At 41.6% G+C, this 24,773-nt stretch overlaps 1 protein-coding gene across 5 annotated transcripts in view; it reads right to left on the reverse strand.

Moving 5' to 3' along the window:
• TMEM131L (transmembrane 131 like) overlaps positions 1-24,773 on the reverse strand; it is a 159,190-nt gene that overhangs the window by 47,169 nt on the left and 87,248 nt on the right. For all 5 annotated transcript variants that reach the window (XM_024757491.1, XM_024757490.1, XM_024757492.1 and 2 more), the window contains 9 exons: positions 11,023-11,100; positions 10,670-10,823; positions 9,014-9,072; positions 8,598-8,706; positions 6,906-6,996; positions 6,239-6,392; positions 5,540-5,710; positions 4,161-4,230; positions 2,958-3,075 (listed from right to left, as the gene is read on the reverse strand). In XM_024757491.1, coding sequence (XP_024613259.1) covers positions 2,958-3,075; positions 4,161-4,230; positions 5,540-5,710; positions 6,239-6,392; positions 6,906-6,996; positions 8,598-8,706; positions 9,014-9,072; positions 10,670-10,823; positions 11,023-11,100 — 1,004 coding nt within the window. The remainder of the gene's footprint in view (positions 1-2,957; positions 3,076-4,160; positions 4,231-5,539; positions 5,711-6,238; positions 6,393-6,905; positions 6,997-8,597; positions 8,707-9,013; positions 9,073-10,669; positions 10,824-11,022; positions 11,101-24,773) is intronic.

The raw sequence follows: 24,773 nt of genomic DNA on the forward strand, positions 1-24,773 counted from the left end.
CCTAGAAACAAATGACAATGAAAACACAATGACCCAAAACCTATGGGATGCAGCAAAAGCAGTTCTAAGGGGGAAGTTTATAGCAATACAATCCTACCTCAAGAAATAAGAAAAATCTCAAACAACCTACACTTACAGCTAAAGCAATTAGAGAAAGAACCAAAAAACCCAAAGTTAGCAGAAGGAAAGAAATCATAAAGATCAGATCAGAAATAAATGAAAAAGAAATGAAGGAAATGATAGCAAAGATCAATAAAACTAAAAGCTGGTGCTTTGAGAAGATGAACAAAATTGATAAACAATTACTAGCCAGACTCATCAAGAAAAAAAGGGAGAAAATTCAATTAAACAGAATTAGAAATGAAAAAAGAGAAGTAACAACTGATTCTGCAGAAATACAAAGGATCATGAGAGATTACTACAAGCACCTCTATGCCAATAAAATGGGCAACCTGGAAGAAATGGACAAATTCTTAGAAAAGCACAACCTTCCGAGACTGAACCAGGAAGGAATAGAAAATATAAACAGACCAATCACAAGCTCTGAAATTGAAAGTGTGATTAAAAATCTTCCAACAAACAAAAGCCTAAGACCAGAAGGCTTCACAGGCGAATTCTATCAAACATTTCGAGAAGAGCTAATAACACCTATCCTTCTCCAACTTTTCCAAAATATAGCAGAGGGAGGAACACTCCCAAACTCATTCTACGAGGCCACCATGACCCTGATACCAAAACCAGACAAAGATGTCACAAAAAGAGAAAACTATAGGCCAATATCACCGATGAACAGATGCAAAAACCCTCAACAAAATACTAGCAAACAGAATCCAACAGCACATTAAAAGGATCATACACTATCATCAAGTGGGGTTTATCCCAGGAATGCAAGGATTCTTCAATACATGCAAATCAATCAATGAGATACACCAAATTAAGAAACTGAAGGATAAAAACTATATGATAATCTCAATAGATGGAGAAAAAGCTTTTGACAAAATTCAACACCCATTTATGATTTAAAAAAAATCTACAGAAAGTAGGCATAGAGGGAACCTACTTCAACATAATAAAGGCCATATTTGACAAACCCACAACCAACATTGTTCTCAGTGGTGAAAAACTGAAACCATTTCCTCTAAGATCAGGAACAAGACAAGGTTGCCTACTCTCACCGCTATTATTCAACATAGTATTGGAAGTTTTAGCCATAGCAATTACAGAAAAAAAAGAAATAAAAGGAATTCAAATCTGAAAAGAAAAAGTAAAACTGTCACTGTCTGCAGATGACATGATACTATACTACAGAATCCTAAAGATGCTACCAGAAAACTACTAGAGCTACTCAATGAATTTGGTAAAGTAGCAGGATACAAAAGTAGTGCATAGAAATTTCTTGCATTCCTACACAGTAATGATGAAAAATATGAAAAAGAAATTAAGGAAACACTCCCATTTACCTCTGTGACAAAAAGAATAAAATACCTAGGAATAAACCTACCTAAGGAGACAAAAGACCTGTATGCAGAAAAGTATAAGACACTGATGAAAGAAATTAAAGCCAATACAAACAGATAGAGAGATATACCACGTTCCTGGATTGGAAGAATCAACATTGTGAAAATGATTATACTACCCAAAGCAATCTACAGATTCAATGCAAACCCTATCAAACTACCAATGGCATTTTTCACAGAACTAGAACAAAAAATTTCACAGTTCATATGGAAACACAAAAGGCCCCAAAGAGCTAAAGCAATCTTGAGAAAGAAAAACGGAGCTGGAGGAATCAGGCTCCCTGACTTCCTACTATACTACAAAGCTACAGTAATCAAGACAGTATGGTATGGGCACAAAAACAGAAATATAGGTCAATGGAACAGGATAGAAAGACCAGAGATAAACCCACGCACAAATGATCACCTTATCTTTGATAAAGGAGGCAAGAATACGCAATGGAGAAAAAACAGCCTGTTCAGTAAGTGGTGCTGGGAAAACTGGACAGCTAAGGTGGATGGACCTAGAGTCTGTCATACAGAATGAAGTAAGTCAGAAAGAGAAAAACAAATACCATATGCTAACACATATATATGGAATCTAAAAAACATAATAAAGATTCTGAAGAACCCAGGGGTGGGACAGAAATAAAGATGCAGACGTAGAGAATGGACTTCAGGACACAGGGAGGGGGAAGGGTAAGCTGGGACGAAGTGAGAGAGTGGCATGGACATATATACACCACCAAAGGTAAAACAGATATCTAGTAGGAAGCAGCTGCATAGCACAGGGAGATCAGCTCGGTGCTTTGTGACCACTTAGAGGGGTGGGATAGGGAGGGTGGGAGGGAGATGCAAGAGGGAGGGGATATGAGGATATATGTATACATATAGCTGATTCATTTTGTTCTATGGCAGAAACTAACACAACATTGTAAAGCAATTATACTCCAATAAAGATGTTTAAAAAAAAAAAAGGAAAAAGAAAAAGACAGCTATAATGGATATTTTGGGGTCAACTAGGGAAATGTGAATCCAGACGGTATATCAGCTCATATAACTGCATCAGTGTTAAGTTTGCTGGGTATGTAATGGCAGTGTAGTTATATGGAGGAGAACGTTCTCCTTCGAAAAGAATGTCTTTCCTAATAAAGTACTGAGGGTTGAAGTATCATGATGTCTACAGCTTACTTTCAAATGACTCAGCAAAAAGAAAATGTATGTATGTGCACATAGATACAGACGTAGAGAGAGAGAAAAAAGCAAAAGTGGTAAAAATGTAAACAACTAGTGAGTCTAGACTGATTGGGAATATTTACCACACTATACTTTTCAAATCTTCTGAGGTTTGAAATTTGTCAAAATAAAAGGCTAGATATTAAAAATTCAGTGTTGAAATTTCAATGAAGTATTATGTCACAATGTCTCCCCAGTGCTGAACAAAGAGAGGTGAAAACATACTTGCAGACGTCACCATTTTTTAATTTCTTCCATCTTTCATACAGTGTATTTGCAAGTTCGGAATCCACATGCCAGGTAGACCAATCCAGAGAAAGGCTCCCTTCCCAGTTAGGATTTTCTACAAGTTAAATCAGATGTACTATTTAGATGTACGGAAAACACAATTCACTTAGTAAATAATGCCAAGGGCTGAGGGTTAAAACTTCTCAAACTGAGAGGACGGTAAAGTGCTCAATGCCCCCCTGTCCTCGGATTGCTCTACTAAAAGTCCCTCTAAATCAATGGCAAATGATATATCAAATCAAAGAAACGTGTAAAACAAAACTAAATCGAATTATGTGAAGGTAATAACATAAAAGACACATGGCTCATGAATACAGTCTGAAACAAGTTAAAAATCATACTCGGACCATGTTTAACAGCTTTATACCTAAAAGGCTAAACTGCTTCCACGTAAGTGCTAGTCATCATCTAAGCCGGGTTACTAGGCAGAATGCTGATGGGCAAACAGCAAGCCTCAGAAGAGAGCCCAGAGCAGGGCTCAGTCTAGAGAAAGTGGGTGTTTACATTTGTAAGCTGGTCTCCGGCTCACCTTGCCCTCTCTACTTATCTGTTCTGTCTTGTCTGTGCTAAAGAGCATTATCAGGGCGGAAAAGTGGGAATCTCCCAAAGGAATTCTCTGTGCTATAACACTGTCCTTAGATTACATATTTTAATAAGTCAAAAAGCAGGAAGAAAACCAGGAACAGCTTTCTCTATCAACACTCTGGCCCTCAGGCTCAGACAACAACTAGCGCTCCCTATACGATGTTTATGCTCCTATACTAGAGTCTTCAAACACAATTCCAAATTAGTTTTTTACTAACTTCTAGTCAGCCCTTTTATAAAAGAACCAGAATCTTCCAATTGTTCCTGGCAACAAGGTTGCTATGATGATCAAATAACGTGTCTGAAAAAAATCCCTTACAAAAGTACAGGCTAAGACTTAAGGGGGATTTAATTACACAAGCGCTCGGATGTTTTTGGAGGATTCTTAACAATTTCAAGTCGTTCTGTTAATGATCATGCTCTTAAAGAACAGAATATGATGCAATGACGTTAATAGGACTAATTATTCCATCTACAAATACGAATTTTCCTCACTACTTTCCCACCCAATCCCAAACTAGAGTTCTACAAAAAGCCTAAGGGCAAAATACTTACCCGCTTTTGATTTTCCCATGAAATAATGCATGCCACAATGTGCTATCACTTCAAAACCCAGACTCCCTTCCTAGATTGAAAAGTAATATATGAATAACTTACAACACAACACTAAACACAAAAATCCTAATGCACTCAAATGCGTAGCAGACGTTGGCCTCCACCTCAGCGAACTTCCCTTTGTCCAGAAGCCAAACTGCTAGAAAGGGGTTTCTTGGCTTCCTTTCTCCTTGAATGAGAGCTCTAACTGTCTATCACAGGCAGGGTCACTACAGTGGATTCTGTGCAATAATCAATGCCCACAGTGACACCCCTTGGGCCTGACAGACACCAAGCTGCCTTCTGAAGTCAAGATTAAATGAGTCTCAGGACATTCTTAGTAGGGTTTTTAACAAACTGTACTCTAATCCATAGTAACTCCTAAGCTACTCAGGACATTTAAATGAATGTCGCACTTCCTAGGCTTGGCAAGCAGACCTGCTGCTTCCACACATTCCTGCAGCCTGCCTGCTCCCTCCCAGTCACGCTTCCAGTGTGCATCCTTTGATGGGAAAAGGAAATTTCCAAGAAACCTCCCCTGCTCAAAATATGGATGAATGAAATTAACCTTACATTTTGTTTAGCGTAATTTTAGAAGCTCTATCTTTTAAGCTTTTAGCAAAACATGAGGCACTTCTATCTATGAAACACCAACGCTAGTAAGTGAGAAAAATCATAAAGATGGTTGCATGAATGTCTCATAGTGAAAAATTAGAACCCAGCATTATACAGAAGAGCTTGGATCAAAAAGAAGCAATAACAGTAACTAAATGAAAAGAAATAAACATTAAGAAAAAATGAGGCATGTTTAAGATAAGATCTAAATTAAATACAATTTACCCAGATTTTAGAAAGCATTTTCTTTGTGAACCCTTTCAGGCTTTAGATTTGGCCCGCTAAGGAAATTCAAGGATTATGAGCAGCTGGGAGCCAGTTACCAGAGGTCTAAATAAAACATTTAACGATTTAGTTTATTTGAAGTCATTGCAAGTATGTACTAAAAGCTCAACTGTGTTTGCTACAGCAAGCACATATTCCTTGCTCCATACATTTTGGAAATAAGTGAAAATGAGATCTATCGACCTGTAATGCCTTACTTCATTTGAAAATTACCTCATATCACTTTATGAGAAATAGAAACTCTTTTCAAATAAAGATTTCTGTATCTGAACAATTTATCATTTAAGACTGGCCTGGTAATATCCTTCAATTTCTTAGGCAGCCTTAAAAAACATGAGCTCAACTTGGTCAATAAAGTCCAAGCACTGTAAGATAAGTTAATAAAAAGAAACAATAATTATTACAAAAATTATAACACATATGTACTGTGTAAACAATACCTTGGTCGGCGCCAAGTAAATCTGTAGAGGTACTGCAAAAACAGCACCTACGTTTGTAGTCAAAAATACACGGGTGAATAGATTTATGGCAAAGTCTTTAACGGCAAGTTTCAAAGAAAATATTTTCCAACAGCCTGGAGGTAGAAATAAAGGGCCAGTGAAATTCAGAATCTAAAAAGAAAAGAAGTAAGAGAAATTACTTTCCTAACTAACGCTAATTATGATTAAAATCATTCTAATGTGTGATACTAAAGTTCTTCTATACTTTGAGAAATACAATTTTACTCAGTTATTTCCAGGTCCAATATTGAAATATTTTTATATAAATGATAGGTTTCACTTAATATTTAGCATGCAACTGTTTTTAAATTTCACAAAAGTAATCTTGAAATGTTCACAGGCAGTATTTTACAAAAACCTAGTATTGTATCATGAACCAGGCTTCTTTTTACTAAATATAATCTTTTTAGAATAAATTATAATTTATAATATTTTTAAATAATGGTAACAGCAAATATCTCTAAAACATTTATCCTGGTCCCTTTGAGCTCCTTGAACAATAATTTGGAAAACATAAAGAGAGCCTAAAGCTTTAAAATTCGTAAGTGAAAGTAAGATTTTGTAAATATCAGTTTCACAGTATTTGACACTAAACAAATCTTAAAATAGGCTAAACTTGGATAAAAATACCATGTGTACCTTTAAAACACGCTTGGTCTCCTTGGAAACAAACACATCATTCAATACAACACCACGGTCAAAATGGTTGAGGTACCACATTGACCAAAGCCCCGACGTGTTCTCATGAGTCTCTATGTGAAACTGGGTGGCAGAAGAGTCCATTCGAAAATACCTGTGAATACAGGACATGCATGCCATCAGCCCTGTGTGTACAACAGCTGTTAGCGTGCGAATGAGCCTCTAACTGCAAAAATGGTAGCCGCATAAAATGTCAGAGAACAAATGTAAGTACTGGCAAGGACCAGACAAGTTGCCTTCTTCAACCTTCCTGCCCACGAGTGGAGCATCTGAAGGCCAGAGGGTGCAATAGAGCCAGGACCAGGATGGCTCACAGAGGCCACCAGGCAAAACCAGGACCCGAATGTAACTCAGAAACTGTGCAGGAGTACTTCTTCCTTCTCCCACATGTGGCCGCCTGGCCTGGATCTGATCCACAACCTCCATCATTCAGCTTCTTCCCTCCCATCCTGCAAACCACCCTTTCACTTCCTACTAGCAGTGCTAATGTAGGGAAGGCAAGTCTAGAGAGAGAATCATGCAAGTCTCCGTTATATTTTTAAATCATCTCTAGATGGAGGGGGCAGAGGGGAACCACTCAATACCAGAGAAAGCGAAATTCACCCACCCTTGAGCCACCGGAGAGGAGAGGCACGCTTTTAGTGTCGGAGTGTTTTTTTTCTTCCTGTCTTCTCTCATCCCACTGTCACAGGATGGAGCTGTTTTGAGGTAGGAGGAAATAAATGTGAAGTATCAGTATCTTTTCTTTCATTATGCCCAAACGAAAACAAGATAAATGTTTTATTCATAATGTTTTAGTTCCTTCACTCTTCTGGCTCCAATAAAATCCTTTCTTGAACACTATCTTTCTGCCTTCCTGGCTGGGTGCCCAGGAAGTTACCGAGAACGTGGTGTCTACCTAACCACCCCTCTTTCCTAAAGCAACCTCTCATTTCTTCCTTGGCAGGGGGCGGGGGGGAGGAGAGAGTCAACGCTTTGTGGCTCTCCTTTTACAAAGATCTTAAGTAAGAGGCAAGTCCTTAGGTCTGCAGAGATGACAAAAGTGAACAGTGAAGAGGCGTGGTGGAGGTGTGAGTGAGAAAGGAGCAGCTCAACCTGAGAGCACGGAGGAGATCACAGCCAAAGTGGGCCCGCGCTGCGAAACACTGCTGAGGTATCAAATCACTTTCAAGCATTCCTTGAGCCATGGCAGAACATCAAAACACTGGTACTGAATTCTTGACTCTGATACTAATACCCAACTCTTTTTTCTCTTTTAGCTTTATATATGGTTCCCCCCAAACTTCAAACACTAACAAAAAGATGTGAAAATAAAAGTCTACCTTTCCCCCTGACTTCCCCATTACCTTAGATAAAGGAAACAACTGCCAACAGACTCCCAAGCATCCTTCCAGGTGCTCTAACATATACAAATACACAGATACCCTTAGAAGAACGACACTGCTGATACTGCACACCCATGTATGCTTCTTAACACCTGCAGACGCTAGCCTCCCCGCCCCCGGAGATGAACTACAATTCTCTGTCAGTGGAGGCTTATACCGTTCTGCTGCCGCAAACAATGCATATTCCTGTATTACAGTTTTGAACATCTAGAGTGTATCTCTAGATAACCTTCTAGAAGTAGAATTAAGGATTAGAGGCACATCTTCAATTTTCACAGACTGACAATTTTCCCTCCCAAAAAGGCTGTATCAATTTTTACCCATGTCAAAAATATGAGGTTTGTTTTCTTCCCAATCATTACCAACACAGAATATTAACATTCTGTTTGACCTTCATAGATCTAAGTCATAAATTATACCTCACGTATTGCTTTAAGTTAACATTTCTTTCAGTGTAAAGGTGGTGCTTGTTTTCTTATGTTTAAAATGCATTTCTTTACAGAAATCTTTTGAACTATAAGTAAGACCCTGAAGATAGGATTGAGTTTATACTCGCTAGACATTCTGCATTGATTTCTACACAAAGAAACAAAGCTGGGGCAGCTCAACCTCTCTGTGAAAGCAGTATGTCCATCAGACTCATATACAACCTGGTCTTTCAAATCACCAACTGAATTACGATCTATAAACTCAAAATCCTGCACATGGGGCAGAATAAAAGCAGCATCACCATCACTTCTTCCATCACGCTACCTCTTATAACTGTTAAGTCTGTGGAATTGAAACCGAGCCCATTCACTTCCTAAAGCCTTGCCTACGCTGTAGTTGTGAGTCATTTCACAGAAAGAACTGAAGGCATAACAACTGGATAATGAAAATAAAAAGACAATCTCCAATATTTTTAAAATCCGTACCTTTGCAAGTAAAAGAGGCAATTTTTGTAAAGTTTGTTGTGGAAGTAGGTAGGAGTACTGGTTCAAACTGCAGAGACAGGGCATCTCTCTGTGAGAAATGATGTACATCCTGTAACAAAAAACAATCCACAGTACTGCTCTTAGCTGGAGAAGACTGATCCAGTTTGAATCAACCCTGTTAAAATGACTAAGTAGCTCAGACTGGCATACAGAACAACTGCTCGGCAGATGTGCCTGTAATGGTACGAAGGGGTGCTGACAACTTTCATCCAAATATGGGCTCGAGCAAGGGAGAATGGGTTTAAATGAAAGCAAAAGATAATAGAGACAAGTATCTTCTCAAAAACCCTCATGTTCTGCAATTAAATACACACTTTTAAGTTTAAACTACACTTTACGAAATTATTCACAATTACCTGTATCCATATAAGGCTGTTTCCTGAATGCAATATATACATATTCACTGCCGAATCATCTGTCCAAAAGAATCAGAGCAATGAGATTAAAAGAAAGGGCCATCTCATCCTCACACCTTAATATAGTAGTTAAAATATCACATTACACATTTCTATAAAAAAATGTAACTCACTTTTCCACACTAAAATTGAAGTGAGGAGCTATTTTCTGTTGATTAAGTCACAAGAAAAAGGAACCTTGGCAAAAAGACTGACCTGTCAACACAGGCTCTCTACATGATGAACTACCAGTAGAAAAAGTCTGAGTTTAGGGTCATTGTACTACTCCCCTGGATGAAACTAACCAACTGGACAGCTTCAAATAAAGTTAAGGTCTCCTATTGATTAGACAGCCCCTCATTTCCTTATTTGACAACCACATTTGGGAAAAATAAAACCCTGGATCTCAAAATGCAGGCTTCCCTTTAATCCTCACCAACAGAAGTGCTCCCCATGGGACAGGAGTCTTCTCTACACTGATGTCTACCTGGCCATTCTGGGAATCACCAGAAACTATGAACCCAAGGACAGGAAAGCTCTCCTGCTGACCCATGTCTACTACAGCCAATTCTGAGGACTGGAAAGTAAACAATGTTTGACCAACAATTAAGACTGCCAATTTAAAACCATATTTTGGTACCATTTCTTTCTCTGAATGTGTATATGTGTGTACTTACACACACACTCTCACTTACCAGAACAGTCTTGATAACCAATGGATAAGAGCAAACCCTACACGATAAATCACATGGATCATATGTGTCTCCTACAAAATCTCTTAGAAACTTAAACTGATAAACTAGGTTATTTTTGGTAAGTAGGATATCTTTTTGGTAAGATAAAGTTCATAGAAATGAACACTGGAACTCACACTACTCTTACTGATCAGGAATAAGCAGCAGACAACCAACTATTAAAAATATAAACAGCATGATCCGGTCAACTGAGCTTCTGCAAATCAGTAAAACAGAAACAAGAGACACAAGACTCCAAATACTTCGTGAATATTTATATTAGTTTGTCGTGCCCATTTAATTAGTTTACTATCTTCAGAACGCCAAGAAAAATTCTTCCCAGGGAAACACAGAATGGTTTGCCGTTGCCACTTAATTTATTATTTATTTGTTTGTTTGTTTGTTTATTTTGTTTCTGCACGCGGGCTTTCTCTAGTTGCGGTTAGTGGGGGCTACTCTTCCTTGCGGTGCCCGGGCTTCTCATTGCGGTGGCTTCTCTTGTCGCAAAGCATGGGCTCTAGGTGCACGGGCTTCAGTAGGTGTGGCATGCGGGCTCAGCCTGTGGCACACAGGCTTAGTTGCTCCACGACATGTGGGATCTTCCCGGACCAGGGCTCAAACCCGCGTCTCCTGCACTGGCAGGCAGATTCTTAACCACTGCGCCACCAGGGAAGTCCATTGCCACTTAATTTACCCCAAAATAATACAGCCTTACTAGCAGGTGCAGATTGAGAACCAGTTACTACTACACTGTGCTAATAATGAAAGCAAAGCCTCTCTGTCTTAGATTGCAATGATACGATCTATAAGTAAATGATATAGAATGATGACACAGGTTAATCAAAATATGTTGTAACAGAAAAGTTTAAAGATTCCACCTTACCTGAGGTCTCAGATTTATCTGTAGCTACATAAACAATAGAGAGATGATCTAACAAATCTTGTGTGTTTTCTTCAAATTCTTTCGAGGCGTTTTCCATTGTTACAATTATGCTCATTTGTAGCCGTAAAACATCGTCTGATTCCACATAGCAACTCTGAGTTCGGAGGGATGGAAAAAAAGGAAAAACTCAAAAATATCATCTGAATTTTTTCGTTTTGAACTTCACAGGGAAAAAAGCACTTAAGGTAAGGGCATGTGCATTTCTGAGAACAGAACATGCTGTTTTATTTTTTATTTCTAAGTAAAGAGGCAGGAAGGAAGGCAGGAAGAAAACACTAAATTTTTTATTTTACCTTTAGTTGCTGACACACTTTATTATGTAAACTGCATTCCAGTTGCACTTGCAAGAGGCTAGTGTTAGTGGTTTCTGCCTAAAAGCAGAAAAAAGGGGAGAAAGAAATTAAAAGGAAGCAAAAGGCACAATCTACTGTCAGTAATAAACAATCTATCATTTATACAGAAAGGACATTTCTTCATTCATTCACCATATATTTGAACGTCTGCTAAATGCTAGGTAAAATTCAATTTACTGGAAATACAATAGTGAATAAAACAGAGAAAAATCTTTTCTGTCACTGAGCTTACATCTAATGGAAATCATAAGCTCTCCCTTGGGCAACATGAAAATTCCTATTATGGCAATAAGCAGATAAATATGTTCTAAATATACACAGGAACACTGTAGTTTGGCATTTCTTATACTTTTCAAACATCTTGTTCCAACGTAGGAGTCTGCTCTTATTTTAAAGTAGGTTCACCCAGTAAGAGCCAATCAACGGTTCTGATGTCTGCCTCCTATCTGCAGAGTGAGCTTAGACGCTATGAGAAAACCACAGGAGATGCCCAAAATTCAACCGGCTATCATTTTTCACGTGTGGAAGAGACATGGATGGAAGAGACAAAAGTATATGAAAAGACTGCAGAATTTCATAAAGTTCAAAGATCTTAACAGCCACATGGGATGATATCGACATACTGTGAAGACAAAGAAATGCAAAGTCAATCCAGGGATACAGCCATTTGGGTGAGAGGGCGGGGGCAGCAGACGGCGAATACACAGAGAAGTCAGGTAGTGCAGCATGTGAGTCTAAAGGATCTCCGCTGTGAGATTTCCCCTTCTGTTCAGTGTGACGTGTCTCGCATTGTGGTTATAATCAAGGCACTTGGCTTGGCAGTCACAGTCGGAACACCCGAAAATCTCAGCAAGGTAAGAAGGCATCCCCCAAATCCTCGGCTAACTTTCGTTTTATGTGGAATCACCACAATTACGTTTAATTTGTTAGATTTATAAGAACCACCTAAGTACATTATATAAAAACACATGTTTAACCACTTCAACTGTCATTCAGCAATTACTGTACAAAACAAGAACAAAATACAGTTGATCCTCTGTTCCATGGATGCAGACCGGAAGGAACTTGAGCCTCCTTCGAGTGTGGTATCCGAGGGGGGGTCCTGGATCCATTCACCCACAGATGCCGAGGGACCAGAGCACATTACTTTTTTTTTTTTTTTCCACATTACATTTTAAAGTGTAGTAAAAAATAGTTAGGGGGTTTAACCAAGCTTGTAAATAGGACCAAACATTAACCAAAGGCTCTTTTAAAAAGTAATTGCAGGTTTCCCTGGTGGCGCAGTGGATAAGAATCCGCCTGCCAACGCAGAGGACACAGGTTCGATCCCTGGTCCGGGAAGATCCCACATGCCATGGAGCAACTAAGCCCGTGCGCCACAACTACTGAGCCTGCGCTCTAGGGCCCATGAGCCACAACTACTGAGGCCTGCGCACCTAGAGCCCGTGCTCTGCAATAAGAGGCGCGCGTGCAGCAATGAAAAGTAGCCCCTGCTCACCACAACTAGAGAAAGCCCGCATGCAGCAACAAAGACCCAACACAGTCAAAAATAAATAAATAATTTTTAAAAAAAGAAACGTTAAAAAAAAAAAAAAGTAATTGCTAGTATCAGTTAGACTTAGAGTAATACCACTTGTAAACTGAATCTCAAATCTTAAAGAAGAGCTAGATCTTCGAATATGTTTTTCTGTGAGCAGGTCCCACATTAAAGACATACACAAAGAAAGCCCACTACTCCCTGAAGCTGCGTTAATCAAAGTTATAAGTGACCTCCTCGTATCCAAACCTGATAGAAACCTCTTTGGCCCGACCCTTCTCCGCCACGTCGCCTTCTCTCGGTGTTCCTCCGTCCTCTTAGACTCCTGCTTCGCTGGCTGTTCCTCCTCGGGCACCAGCTGTTAGTCACTCCAGATTCCACCTCGGCCCCCTTCCCTCTCTCTGCGACACGCTGAAGCCCCCCACGTTCATCTCAGCAGCGCAGGCCTCTCCGCACACCCACACAGGGAACCAGCGGCTGGGCGCCCCTCTGAATCCTCACCCACGCCCAGAGAGCCAGGTCCTTGCTGTGGGTCTCGTTACTCATAAAGTGGTTTAAGCCAGAAACCTGGAAACCAACTTCACTTCGCCTCCCTCACTCAGCTCCAGCAAACAGACCCAGACCCCAGGTTTGCTGACTGGACCTCCTCAGCAGCCCCTGGATCTGTTCACTTTCCTTTATTCCTAACAAACACCTGAAGGATCAGGGGTCAACTCGCTATGCCGGTAGGTCAAATCCAGCCTACCAATAATCTAACTATAGGTCTTAACCGGACAAGGCAATTTTCTTGCCTAAAATATTCCTTCACGTGTTGAAATTATGTTAAAGTTCAAAATTATGACTTTGAACATGATTAAAAATCCTATCTGCACAGTGATTTGATGTGATTTAAAGCCCAATATTTTGTCATTCTTGGTGGCAAATTTATAATTTACTATGAATGAATTTATAATTTACCATGTTAAGTAAGATTCTTCTGTTAGCTGAAAACATAACAAAAATAAACTGCAACATTGTTTCGTTTGCTGTACAACATATTTCAGACTCCCACCAGGGGGAGTTCCTACACCTCCAAACGGCCCTTGAAGCATGCTGATTTTTCTCAAAGAGAAATTTAAATGTTCATGTCTTTCTCTCCCAAAAGAACAAAAGTATTGCAATCTCGACTTAAAATCAGAAACTATAACCAAAACATGAGCCACCTGGGGCAACCACAGGCACACTGGGATTACAAATCACCTCTGAAAAGACCCCAGCTGTTTTGACATTTGTTTCGACCCCTTATGCAGAAGTGTGCCCGGGCAGATTATAAAAGAAAAACAAACAAAAACCTACTTCTCTACTTTTGAAACCTCCCACATTATTTTAATAAATTAATTCCTAAATCTGACAGCTAAAAGAAACAATAATTCCTTAGTAGTTTTTTTAAGATTTTTTTTTTTTGATGTGGACCATTTTTAAAGTCTTTATTGAATTTGTTACAATATTGCTTCTGTTCCCTGAGGCATGTGGGATCCCAGCTCCTTGATCAAGGATCGAACCTGTACCTCCTGCATTGGGAAGCGAAGTCTCACCACTGGACCGCCAGGGAAGTCCCCTAAGTAGTTTTCACATTAGTGTATGATACTATTTTAGAAGATGGGAAAAGATGTGGTTTGGAGGGGTTAAATGACTTATCGAAGGTCCGAAGGTTAGTTAGTAGAAAAACAGAAAAAAAAAAAAAAAAAAAGCAGGTCTTTTAACGTAAGTCATCAGTATTTTTTCCAAGTAAATCTGAACAGGCCAAGTCTATTTCTCCTAGGTACTTAAAAGCCTAAAAATTCTTCAGCATGAAAATATGTCTTAGAAAACCATACCAGGAGATAATGTAACAGTCCAGAAAATAGCCCTGTTAAGACTTCTTTTGTACGGCATGTATTTTGCGGAGAAGAAGTATGAATTTAGGGAATGGGATGAAAGAGAAAAAAAATCACCTTCCTCTACTTGCTAAAAAATTGGTCTTTGTGTACCAGGCCAGGGGCAGAGTGTGATTCTGGGGGTCTGTGTGCTATTAAACAGGAAAGAAAATGATAGACAAAGTTCTAAGTCATTTGAGATGACTTTCACTAACAAGAGTAAAGCATAACCTGACAAGAGTATATGAGAGTCTATAATGCATTAATCCAGAGAGAATGAACAACAGATTTGAAATTACGATGTTCCCAGTACTGATCACATATGAAAACTGTTCATTTCAGGAGCATAATGTATGAAATATAAAAAAAATTACTTAGATATATCCCAACCTGAGAGTTCTCCTTCTCATTTTTCTTCCCTTTCACAATTCTGAATGCTAAATTGTAGAGGCGCTTACAAAGGTAAGTCTCTCATACCCACGTGTGTCTCAGTTAGGAACACAGAGCCCACATAAGCCATGTGACCATTCCAGCCAGTGGCCCACACGTATGGTGCTACGTACAATACATTCTATACAGCAAATCATTTTGTATAAAATGAGTGCTTTCCTGGGTCCCTTCTACACAACACTCACACTCTTTAACTGAACTCCTAATTTAGTGTCTCCTGCATAACAGAGAGGCTCAGCTGAGTTCGGTTGCTTCACCCTAATATTAACCATCAGTTGTGTTTCAGCCCTCACCACTACCACTAACCTTCTGGTTCTCAGATCTGTAACCACTGAAACAATATCAGATCTGTAACCACTGACACAATATCAGACCCACTCACGAAAATATTTGTAAAACCCTAAGAACTGGCTGAAATGAGTTGTTTTTATTTGTTTTAAGGGAAAAAGGTTGACTATTAGCCATGAAAAGGAACGAAATTGGGTCACTTGTAGACATATGGATGGACCTATAGTCTGTCATACGGAGTGAGGTGAGCCAGAAAGAGAAAAACAAGTACCGTATATTAACGCATATATGTGGAATCTAGAGAAATGGTACAGATGTACCTATTTCCAGGGCAGGAATAGAGATGCAGACATAGAGAACGGACATGTGGACACAGTGGGGGAAGAGGAGGGTGGGATGAATTGGGAGATTAGGACAGACATATATACACTACCATGCATAAAACATATAGCTAGTGGGAACAAGCTATAAAGCACAGGAAGCTCAGCTCAGTGCTCTGTGACGACCTAGACAGGTGGGATGGGGGGTGGGGTGGGAGGGAGGTCCAAGAGGGAGGGGATATATGTACAATGAAGCTGATTCACTTCATCGTACAGCAGAAACTAACACAACATTGTAAAGCTGTGAGACTCCAGTTAAAAAAGAAAAGTGAATAGTACTTGGTCAGAGCAACAGAGTTCTTTCTAATATATAATTTAATATTAGACATAAATAAAAATCAATTTTATCATTAAAGAAAAGCACATGTATCACATTTTTCCTTATCCACATCTTTTTTAAAAAGGCAGTGTGGCCAAGTGGCTTTGCAGTCAACATGGACTGAAGATGAAACCTTGGGGATAATCCCTACCTTTTCCAAGACTCAGCTTCCTCTTGTATAAGACAGTTAATGGACTCACAGCCATGCTACCAGCATTAAATGTGATACATATGCCAATCACAGTGCATGAAGCAGGCCCTCAAAAGGGAGCATTAGCGTTTTCATTCACAATTCATGCATTCATTTAGTCAAATTCCACAACAAATCATTTAAATGCTTCTAGGAAGCATTTTCCCCACATCAAAGTTGTTAGAAGGGAAACTCCTCTTCCCCAGTCCTTTGGTTTCCAAGAGAAGGGATTTTTTGTCTTAAACGTTTCAAATTCTTCTTGTCTTATTTCATAAATGGTTCAGAACCCAAGAAAAGAGAGAAGGGTCATTTACTGCACACCATCTCCCACCCCCCTGAAATGTGCCAAAAACCATTAAAGACAAAACACAATGTGGAGAACAAGTTAACACTGAAATATTAATACTTTTGGTTGGACCAAGTGGCAGTGGCCTGCATTGTGCAATACCCTGGACTTTTACACTTTGGCAGCTGGCCCTTAACGACCACAACCTGGGCTGGCAGTTCCAGGACAGCCATGTGGGATTTCCACCTTGGTAGGTCATGCAGCGTACAGAAGTGCGATCCAAAGACAAGCAGCTATTTTTATACAATTGGCTGCCGCTGGGCCTATAGCAAATGGCAAGTGAGCCCTGAAGGCCTGGCTCAGCCCTTGAGCTTGGACCCACGCTCGGCCCAAGTTCAGGCTCTGTGATGCAGGCTGCTGTGGCTTGCCCTTAAGCAATACAGCACGGCTTTGACCTAAGTAAGCATGGCACAGACAAGGATGTGAAAGAAAGGGTGTTGCAGTGGAAAACAGTACAGTGGTCCCTCAAAACTTTAAACACAGAATTAAAATATCCAGCAGTTCTGCTCCTGGGTTTACACCCAAAAGTGACAGGAGGGGCTTGAACAGGTATTTGTACACCTATATTCACAGCAGCATTACACACAGTAGCCAAATGGAAACATCCCGAAATCCACCAATGGATGAATGAATAAACAAAACACGGGATATATATACAGTGGAATATTATTCAGCCTTAAAAGGGAAGGGAGGACTTCCCTGGTGGCGCAGTGGTTAAGAACCCGCCTGCCAATGCAGGGGACACGGGTTCGTGCCCCGGTCCGGGAAGATCCCACATGCCGCCGAGCAACTAAGCCCGTGCGCCACAACTACTGAGCCTGCGCTCTAGAGCCCACGAGCCACAACTACTGAGCCCACATGCCACAACTACTGAAGTCCGCACATCTAGAGCCCGTGCTCCACAACAAGAGAAGCCACCACAATTAGAAGACCGCGCACCACAACAAAGAGTAGCCCACGCTCTCTGCAACTAGAGAAAAGCCCACGCGCAGCAATGAAAACCCAATGCGGCCAAAAATTAATTAATTAATTTTTAAAAAGGGAAAGGAAGGGAATTCTGACACCTGCTACAACATGGAGGAACCTTGTGAGCTAAGTGAAATACGTCGGTCACGAAAGGACAAATACTGTATGAGTCCATGTATGAGGGGACCTAGAATATTCAAATTCATAGAGACAGAAAGTAGAATAATGTTTATTAGGGGCTGAGAGGAGGGGGTAATGAGGAATCACTGCTTAATGGGGGACAGGGTTTCAGTCTGGGCAGACGAAAAAGTTCTGGAAGTGGACGGTGGCCATGGCTGCATAGCACTGTGAGTATAATGAATGCCACTGAACTGTACACTTTAAAACGGTTAAAATGGTAAATTCTGTGTTACACATATTTTACCACAAGAAAAGAAAAGCGAAAGGGCAGGGGAAGGAAAAACAAAACAAAAACAAAATGGTGTCCCAGTCAGGGCTCTCCTCAAAATAGAGAGAGCTTCCAGAATACTATCTGGTGCTTCTATAGCCCGATCTTGAAGAAACTGTGTTGGGTCCAACTCCAGGCAAGTGGTATAGACAGGCTGCTCCAAATTCTGTTCCTTTTTATGCCTTATCTTTATGGATACGAGTCGGAACTGTGAGAAGGTTTACTTTAAGTTCATGTGGTTGGTCCACAGACTCAAGAGTTCCCCTCCAAATCCCTGGCCCTACAGCTATTAATCACCTAAATGCTAACCGCTGCTTCAGATTTTCAAGATCCAAAGTGGAAGATACATAGATGGGGGCAGATTTTATAAATAAAGAAGCAATAAGGATAATCTTATTAAAGAGATATGCTGTCATCTTGGGTTGAGTCAGAAAAGCAATTTGACAAAATTATTGCATGCACGAAGAAGGCAACCACTAAGGGCTGTCCTTGGAACGATTAGGCTCATTCTGGAAATCAGAAAGGTGCTAGAAGCTTAGAGCTTAGAACACTCTCTCATCTTCCTATCAGGACGAGGGGAACAAAAACAAAACAGCAAAAATAAGCAAGGCAGGTTGATGAAACAGGAGGCAGAGAGGGCCACCCTTTGGAGAAAGGTTGACATCTTGGGGCATAACTGGACAGAGCTGCAACAGAAAAGGAGACCTCGACACCCGGTTCAACAGACAGAGACAGGGACAGCCTGGAGTCTAACTCAAGTGAGGGAGCAATATCTTTGTGCTTGTTTGAGACTTAAAAAAAAAAAAAAAAAAAAACTCTAATAAAGGAAGACAAGCGAGATCTCAGAGGACTAGAATTGCTCCTCCTAAAGGAACCAGGATTCAGTTCTAGGAACTGTGGAGAAACACACTTCTAAAGCCAGGTACAAAACCCACAGTGAGAGCAACTGAGGACCTACCTGCATCTCCAAAGACTGACACAGCTCTACCAAGGGTTACACAAACTCTGGACAGGCTGTGAGGGGTGGGGGTAGCAGTGGAGATCGGAGATCAGACGAAGATGCTCGGAGCACAGCAGGTGGAGGGACTGTCACCGCCTGTGCCCTGAGGGAACACACTTGCAAAGTTTATGGAATTAGGACTCAGTCTAAGAGAAGGCACAGCATGGAGGAAACCTACTAAAGGGGAACCAGGGAGAACAAGACAGACTGATGCCAGCCCTAGATTAGATGCTGGTCTATTGGGAGAGCGTCTCCGATGTAAGAGCACCCAATGCAGGGAATAGAAGAAGATTCGGCAGCCCCAGAACTTAGCAACTGTATCTCTCTTGCCTTGGGAGAAATCACCAGAAAATATCTAGAGGAACACCTAGAGGAAAAAATAGATTTAGACCAAAAAGGAAAGAAAAAGGTTTAAAAAAAAGAAAAAGGAATGCAGCAATTCCAGCAAACAGCAGTAGCTTACAAGCATTAGGGAAAAAGAGACCAGCAAAAGCAGCTGGTTAAACAGCAAGAAACTCATCTAAGCCTCCCTGACAGGAAAAGGGGACAGGAAGAGACCAGCACATCCTGCAGGCAGAACACAGCCTAGAGACAAAGAAGGGCACACGCACAAGCTGGAGGAGACAGCGCGGGGCTCGGGGGCCAGGAGCTACCCGCACTGGGCCCCAAGCTCCCCAAGTGTCAACAGCAGTTCACCGCCAGGAATCTGCTGCGAACAAGCTCCACTTGAAACAAGCCGGACGAAAAGGGAAAAACCTTCCCAAAGAAGCAGGTTCCAGAAGCCTCTGTGTGCTCCTGGTAAGAGGCAACGGAAACCACACCACAAACAGGTCTCAAAGTCCCCACCCACAGATGCTCCATCCCTTAACAGAGCGGGGACACCACTCAGCACAGGAGTGCCAGAAACAAGGGCTCCCTGCAAAGAGGAGAGGACAGACACGCCTGGTGACTGGACTGTCCCACCACAAGGCTCTGACTCTGAGCACAGACCCGAGAATCTGAGTATCTCGGTGTCACTTCCGAAGAGAGGAGGTGGCTCCTCCCCAAACTCGCCTCCAGAGAGACAACCTCTGCCCATAGAGTTGAAGGGCGCGGGTCTTGGCCTCAGAACAACTGTCATGAGCTGAAGCTGAAACCAAGGTGATGGTTTCAGCCTTCCATCCCTGTCTTTGGCAAAGATGAAGTACTGGGAACAATTCTGCCCAAAATTAGTGCCTTGAGGGCTGGGGGGCGTGTTTTCCAAACTTGGTGGATGTAAGGTTGATAATCTAATATTCCTGTGTGTCTTGTTAAGATTCTAGACTCGGGCTTCCCTGGTGGTGCAGTGGTTAAGAACTTGCCAATGCAGGGGACACGGGTTTGAGCCCTGGTCCAGAGAGATTCCACATGCCGCGGAGCAACTAAGCCCGTGCGCCACAACTACTGAAGCCCACGTGCCTAGAGCCCGTGCTCCACAACAAGAGAAGCCACTACAATGAAAAGCCCACACACCACCACGAAGAGTAGCCCCCGCTCGCCATGACTAGAGAAAGCCCGCACGCAGCAAAGAAGACCCAACACAGCCAGAAATAAAATAAAAGAAATAAATAAATTTATTTTTGAAAAAAAAAGATTCTAGACTCAAGCTCCACTTGAAACAAGCAGAGACAAGAGAGACTTAGTGTTGAACCACTGTAATTTCTGAGAAGCCCTGGGGAAGCCACGCACATCCTGGCGGGGGGCTTTCCGAGAAGTCCTGGGCGGGGGGTGGGGGGAGTTACCCCAGCTGCACACAGGCATGGAGAAGCTCTCTGGCTAAGACCAAAAAATATATATATATATAGGAATTAGGGAGGACTTCAAATTCTCTGCATGTTAACTCACAGGCCAACATAATTTGATATGGGACTAGAACCTTGAACTTTCATGTCTTGCCAAGGATTACTTCTCTGAATTTTAAATTTCTCCCTGAGAGTTTCATAATAGGAGAGGGTTTATATACAAAAACTTTTTTAAGTGATACATACATTTTAGCTATGTGCCGGATACTAGGTTCTAAGCTTTCTACATGTATTCATTTATTCAATAACGATAGCACTCCTGTGAGGTAGCGCTATTGTCTGTTTTATAGATAAACTGAGACATGAAAGGGTTAGGTAAACTGGCCAAGACCACTCAGGACCAAGACTTTTACCCAGGTGGCCTGGTTTTAGAATTCACTTTCTTACTCACTTCACTATACAGTTCTGTGATGGGGCATCCTTATAAGGCTGGGTTGTTTTTTTGTTTTTTTTTGTTTTTTGGAATATCTTAATTCTGTTATTTGATCCCCTTTCAAAGCTCTGGTAAGCTTTATTGGATACTTGAAAAGAATTGGGGATGGGAAACAGATGAGGAGATGAACTTCAGACCTGGGGCACAGTGTGGCTTTGGAGCAGATTACTGATGAATTATCATAATGCATCTCAGAGCTTTCCAGGGGAAAACTCAACTGTGCATCCCAGTGGTCCACAGAGGATCGACAAAGCAGGGCTGGTACCAGTGGGAGAAGGAACAGGCTCAGGAAGGCAGGAGCACGGCCACGGGAAGTCTGCTCATCTCCGTGCAGAGAGGGAGGGCCATGGGCTTAACAACGGGTAAGCCCAAAGGGTCGAAAGTCCAAAACTGAGGAGCGGTATTAGGAAAGTAAACACTAAATACTCCTGATACTCCTGTTCCTTTGCCCCAAGCCTTCCTCTCCCCTCAAGGTAGAGGCAGTTGCCTACTAGTGAGCCACAGACAATGACCCTGCACTGCAGGCAGGGTGACAGGGCGGGGGCTACTGGAGGAGTTGGTTTCTTTTCTCCTTCTCTCTACGTCCTGGGTAAGGGTGTTTGTCCTTGATTCAAACATCCCTTCCATAAGAGGAAATGCAGATGGTCAACAGGCACGTGAAAAGATGAATGCTAGTCATCAGGGAAATGGAAGTCAAAACCACAATGAGATTATCACCTCACACCTGACAGAATGGCTATCCTCAAAAAGAGCACAAATAACCAAACGCTGGTGAGCATGTGGAGAAAAGGGAACCCTGCTACACTGGTGGAGGGGATGTAAGTTGGTGCAGCCACTGTGGAAAATAGTATGGAGGTTTCTCAAAAGACTAAAAATAGAACTACCACATGAGCCAGCAATTCCACTCCTGGGTATATATCCGAAAAATACTAATTTGAAAAGATACATACACCCCAATGTTCATAGCAGTTTTATTTACAATTGTCAAAATATGGAAGCAACCTAACTGTCCAACAACAGATGAATGGATATGGATAAAGATGTGGTATATGTATATATATATATATACACACAATGGAATACTACTAGCCATGAAGAAGAATGAAATTTTGCCATTTGCAACAATATGGATGGACTTGGGGGGTATTACGCTAAGTGAAGTAAGTCAGACAGAGAAAGACAAATACTGTATGATTTCACTTATCTGAAACACAAAACAAACTAGTGAATAAAACAAAAAAGAAGCAGACTCACAGATCTAGAGAACAAACTAGTGGTTACCAGTGGGGAAAGGAAAGAGGGGAGGGGCAAGACAGAGGTAGGGGTTTAAGAGGCATAAACTATCACGTGTAAAATAAGCTACAAGGGTTCACTGTGCAACACAGGGAATATAGCCAATATTTTATAATAAGTATAAATGGAGTATAACCCTTAAAAATTGTGACTCACTATATTGTACACCTGTAACTTATGTAATATTGTACATCAGCTATACTTCAACTAAAAAAAAAGTCCCTTCCAATGGGTCACACCACGGTCTACCTGGGGGCCGGGAGTTAGCAACTCTGACCCTCTTACGTCAGCCGACACAGAATGTGGCTTATCAGTAACATAAATTTAGTTTTCTAGCTTCTGATTCTTATATATCCACCAGTTCAGAAACTGAGGAAGAGAGGTGCTATTTATTGAGCACCTTCAAGTCTTCTAACAAAAGTTTCTGGAATATTCTAATATAGTGAATGTTGGCAGAATTATAATTTCTTGCTTTTTAAGGTCATTTATTCAATTCTCAATCATTTATTTACTATGTGTTCTGTGGCGAGGCTCTGTGCTAGGTGATAAGAAAACAAATACTGGTTAGGACACGATTCCTGCTCTTTAAGGAGCTTATAATCTTATCAAAGGAAAACACATACACAGAAACAAAAGCTTTTGCATACTATCCTTGCTAAGACACGGGTCTCTCAGGGCTTTCAGTAAGGAACTAGTCAATTCTCCAGGAGGCAAAAAAGGGACTAAGCAAGTGCTGAGTTAAAAAGAGGGTCCGAGGGTTTCCCTGGTGGCACAGTGGTTAAGAATCTGCCTGCCAATGCAGGGGACACGGGTTCGAGCCCTGGTCCGAGAAGATCCCACATGCCACGGAGCGACTAAGCCCGGGCACCACAACTACTGAGCCTGCACTCCAGAGCCTGCGAGCCACAACTACTGAGCCCACATGCCACAACTACTGAGCCCACGCACCTAGAGCCCGTGCTCCGCAACAAGAGAAGCCACAGCGATGAGAACCCCAAGCACCCCAACAAAGAGTAGCCCCCGCTCGCAGCAACTAGAGAAAGCCTGCACGCAGCAATGAAGACCCAACACAGCCAAAAATAAATAAATAAATAAAAATTTTTAAAAGAAGGAGGGGCCGAGAAACTGTTCTCTCCTGGAACACTGTTCTGTCCTGCCCAGAGAGCAGAGATTTGAGAGAAGCAAATGGGGCTGATGGGGGGAGGAGACTCCGCGGGCTGGGGGGTTTGGGGGGCAGGGGGAAGCCAAGGAAAGGGGAACACCCCCACCCCTGGGTACCTCCTGCAGCTTCACCAAGCTTCCTTCCTGTCTCCCATTCACCAGCCCTCTATCTCTTCCCAAACTCCCACTCCACTGAATCATTCTCACTGGAGGCTCCAATGAAAAAAAGAAACAAATTTAAATTTAAGCAATTTTCTTGCTTTAAAAGCTGCATTCAGAGGCAGGTAGGTTTACAGGGTATATTTTCCTAACATACAGTAATAACTCTCCAGAGTCTGACAGACTAACATTTTTGTGTTAAAAAAGGTAACTTTTAAAGCAATCTACAGATTCAATGCAATCCCTATCAAACTCCCACTGGCATTTTTCACAGAACTAGAACAAAAAATTTCGCAATTTGTATGGAAACACAAAAGACCCTGAATAGCCAAAGCAATCTTGAGAATTTTATCAGGCAAATAAATGTTATTAAGTATGTTATGTTCCCACCAGATTTGTAGGAATTCTTAGCTATCACACCCAGAAAATCTGTGTATTTCATTTAACTTATCCTGTAAGACATCAGGAAAACAGGGCAGCCACAGCGGCCTTTAACCTTTCCCTGTTTTTATTTTCCATCTCCAGATCCTCGTTCAGACTTCTGCAACTTATTTGTTACTGAGAAACCTGCCCCTTCCCATTTCTCCTCTGTCGAACTGTGATTGGAAACGTTCCTTGTCCTCCTTCCCACACTGACTTTATAGCTTCCCTTCCAGACCACCGCACTTACTCGGCAGGGATCAACACCTAGGAGGCGAGTCCCCCGAGAGCAACGTGGGGCACCCTCCCCGAGCCTGGCCGGCACCAGGCTCCACGCAGGCTGGCACCGCAGGCCTCTCCAACACCTGTCCCGGGCGGGCAGGCAGGCACACGGCCTGACGGCAGCACGCCAAAGCCAGGCTGTGCCAGTCTTAAAAGGGTAGCAACTCCTGGTCTGAAGTGTATCAGACATCACACACAGTCCCCAGAAATAATCTCTCCTTTACACAATCCGGTAACAGGATACTGCAGACACTCTGAAAAGTTCAGAAAGGAGGTGACAAAATATTCTTCTTGGTCACCTATG

Source organism: Neophocaena asiaeorientalis, unplaced genomic scaffold (genome assembly GCF_003031525.2).
Source record: "Neophocaena asiaeorientalis asiaeorientalis breed wild unplaced genomic scaffold, Neophocaena_asiaeorientalis_V1.1 scaffold238, whole genome shotgun sequence".
Taxonomy (NCBI): Eukaryota; Metazoa; Chordata; class Mammalia; order Artiodactyla; family Phocoenidae; genus Neophocaena; species Neophocaena asiaeorientalis.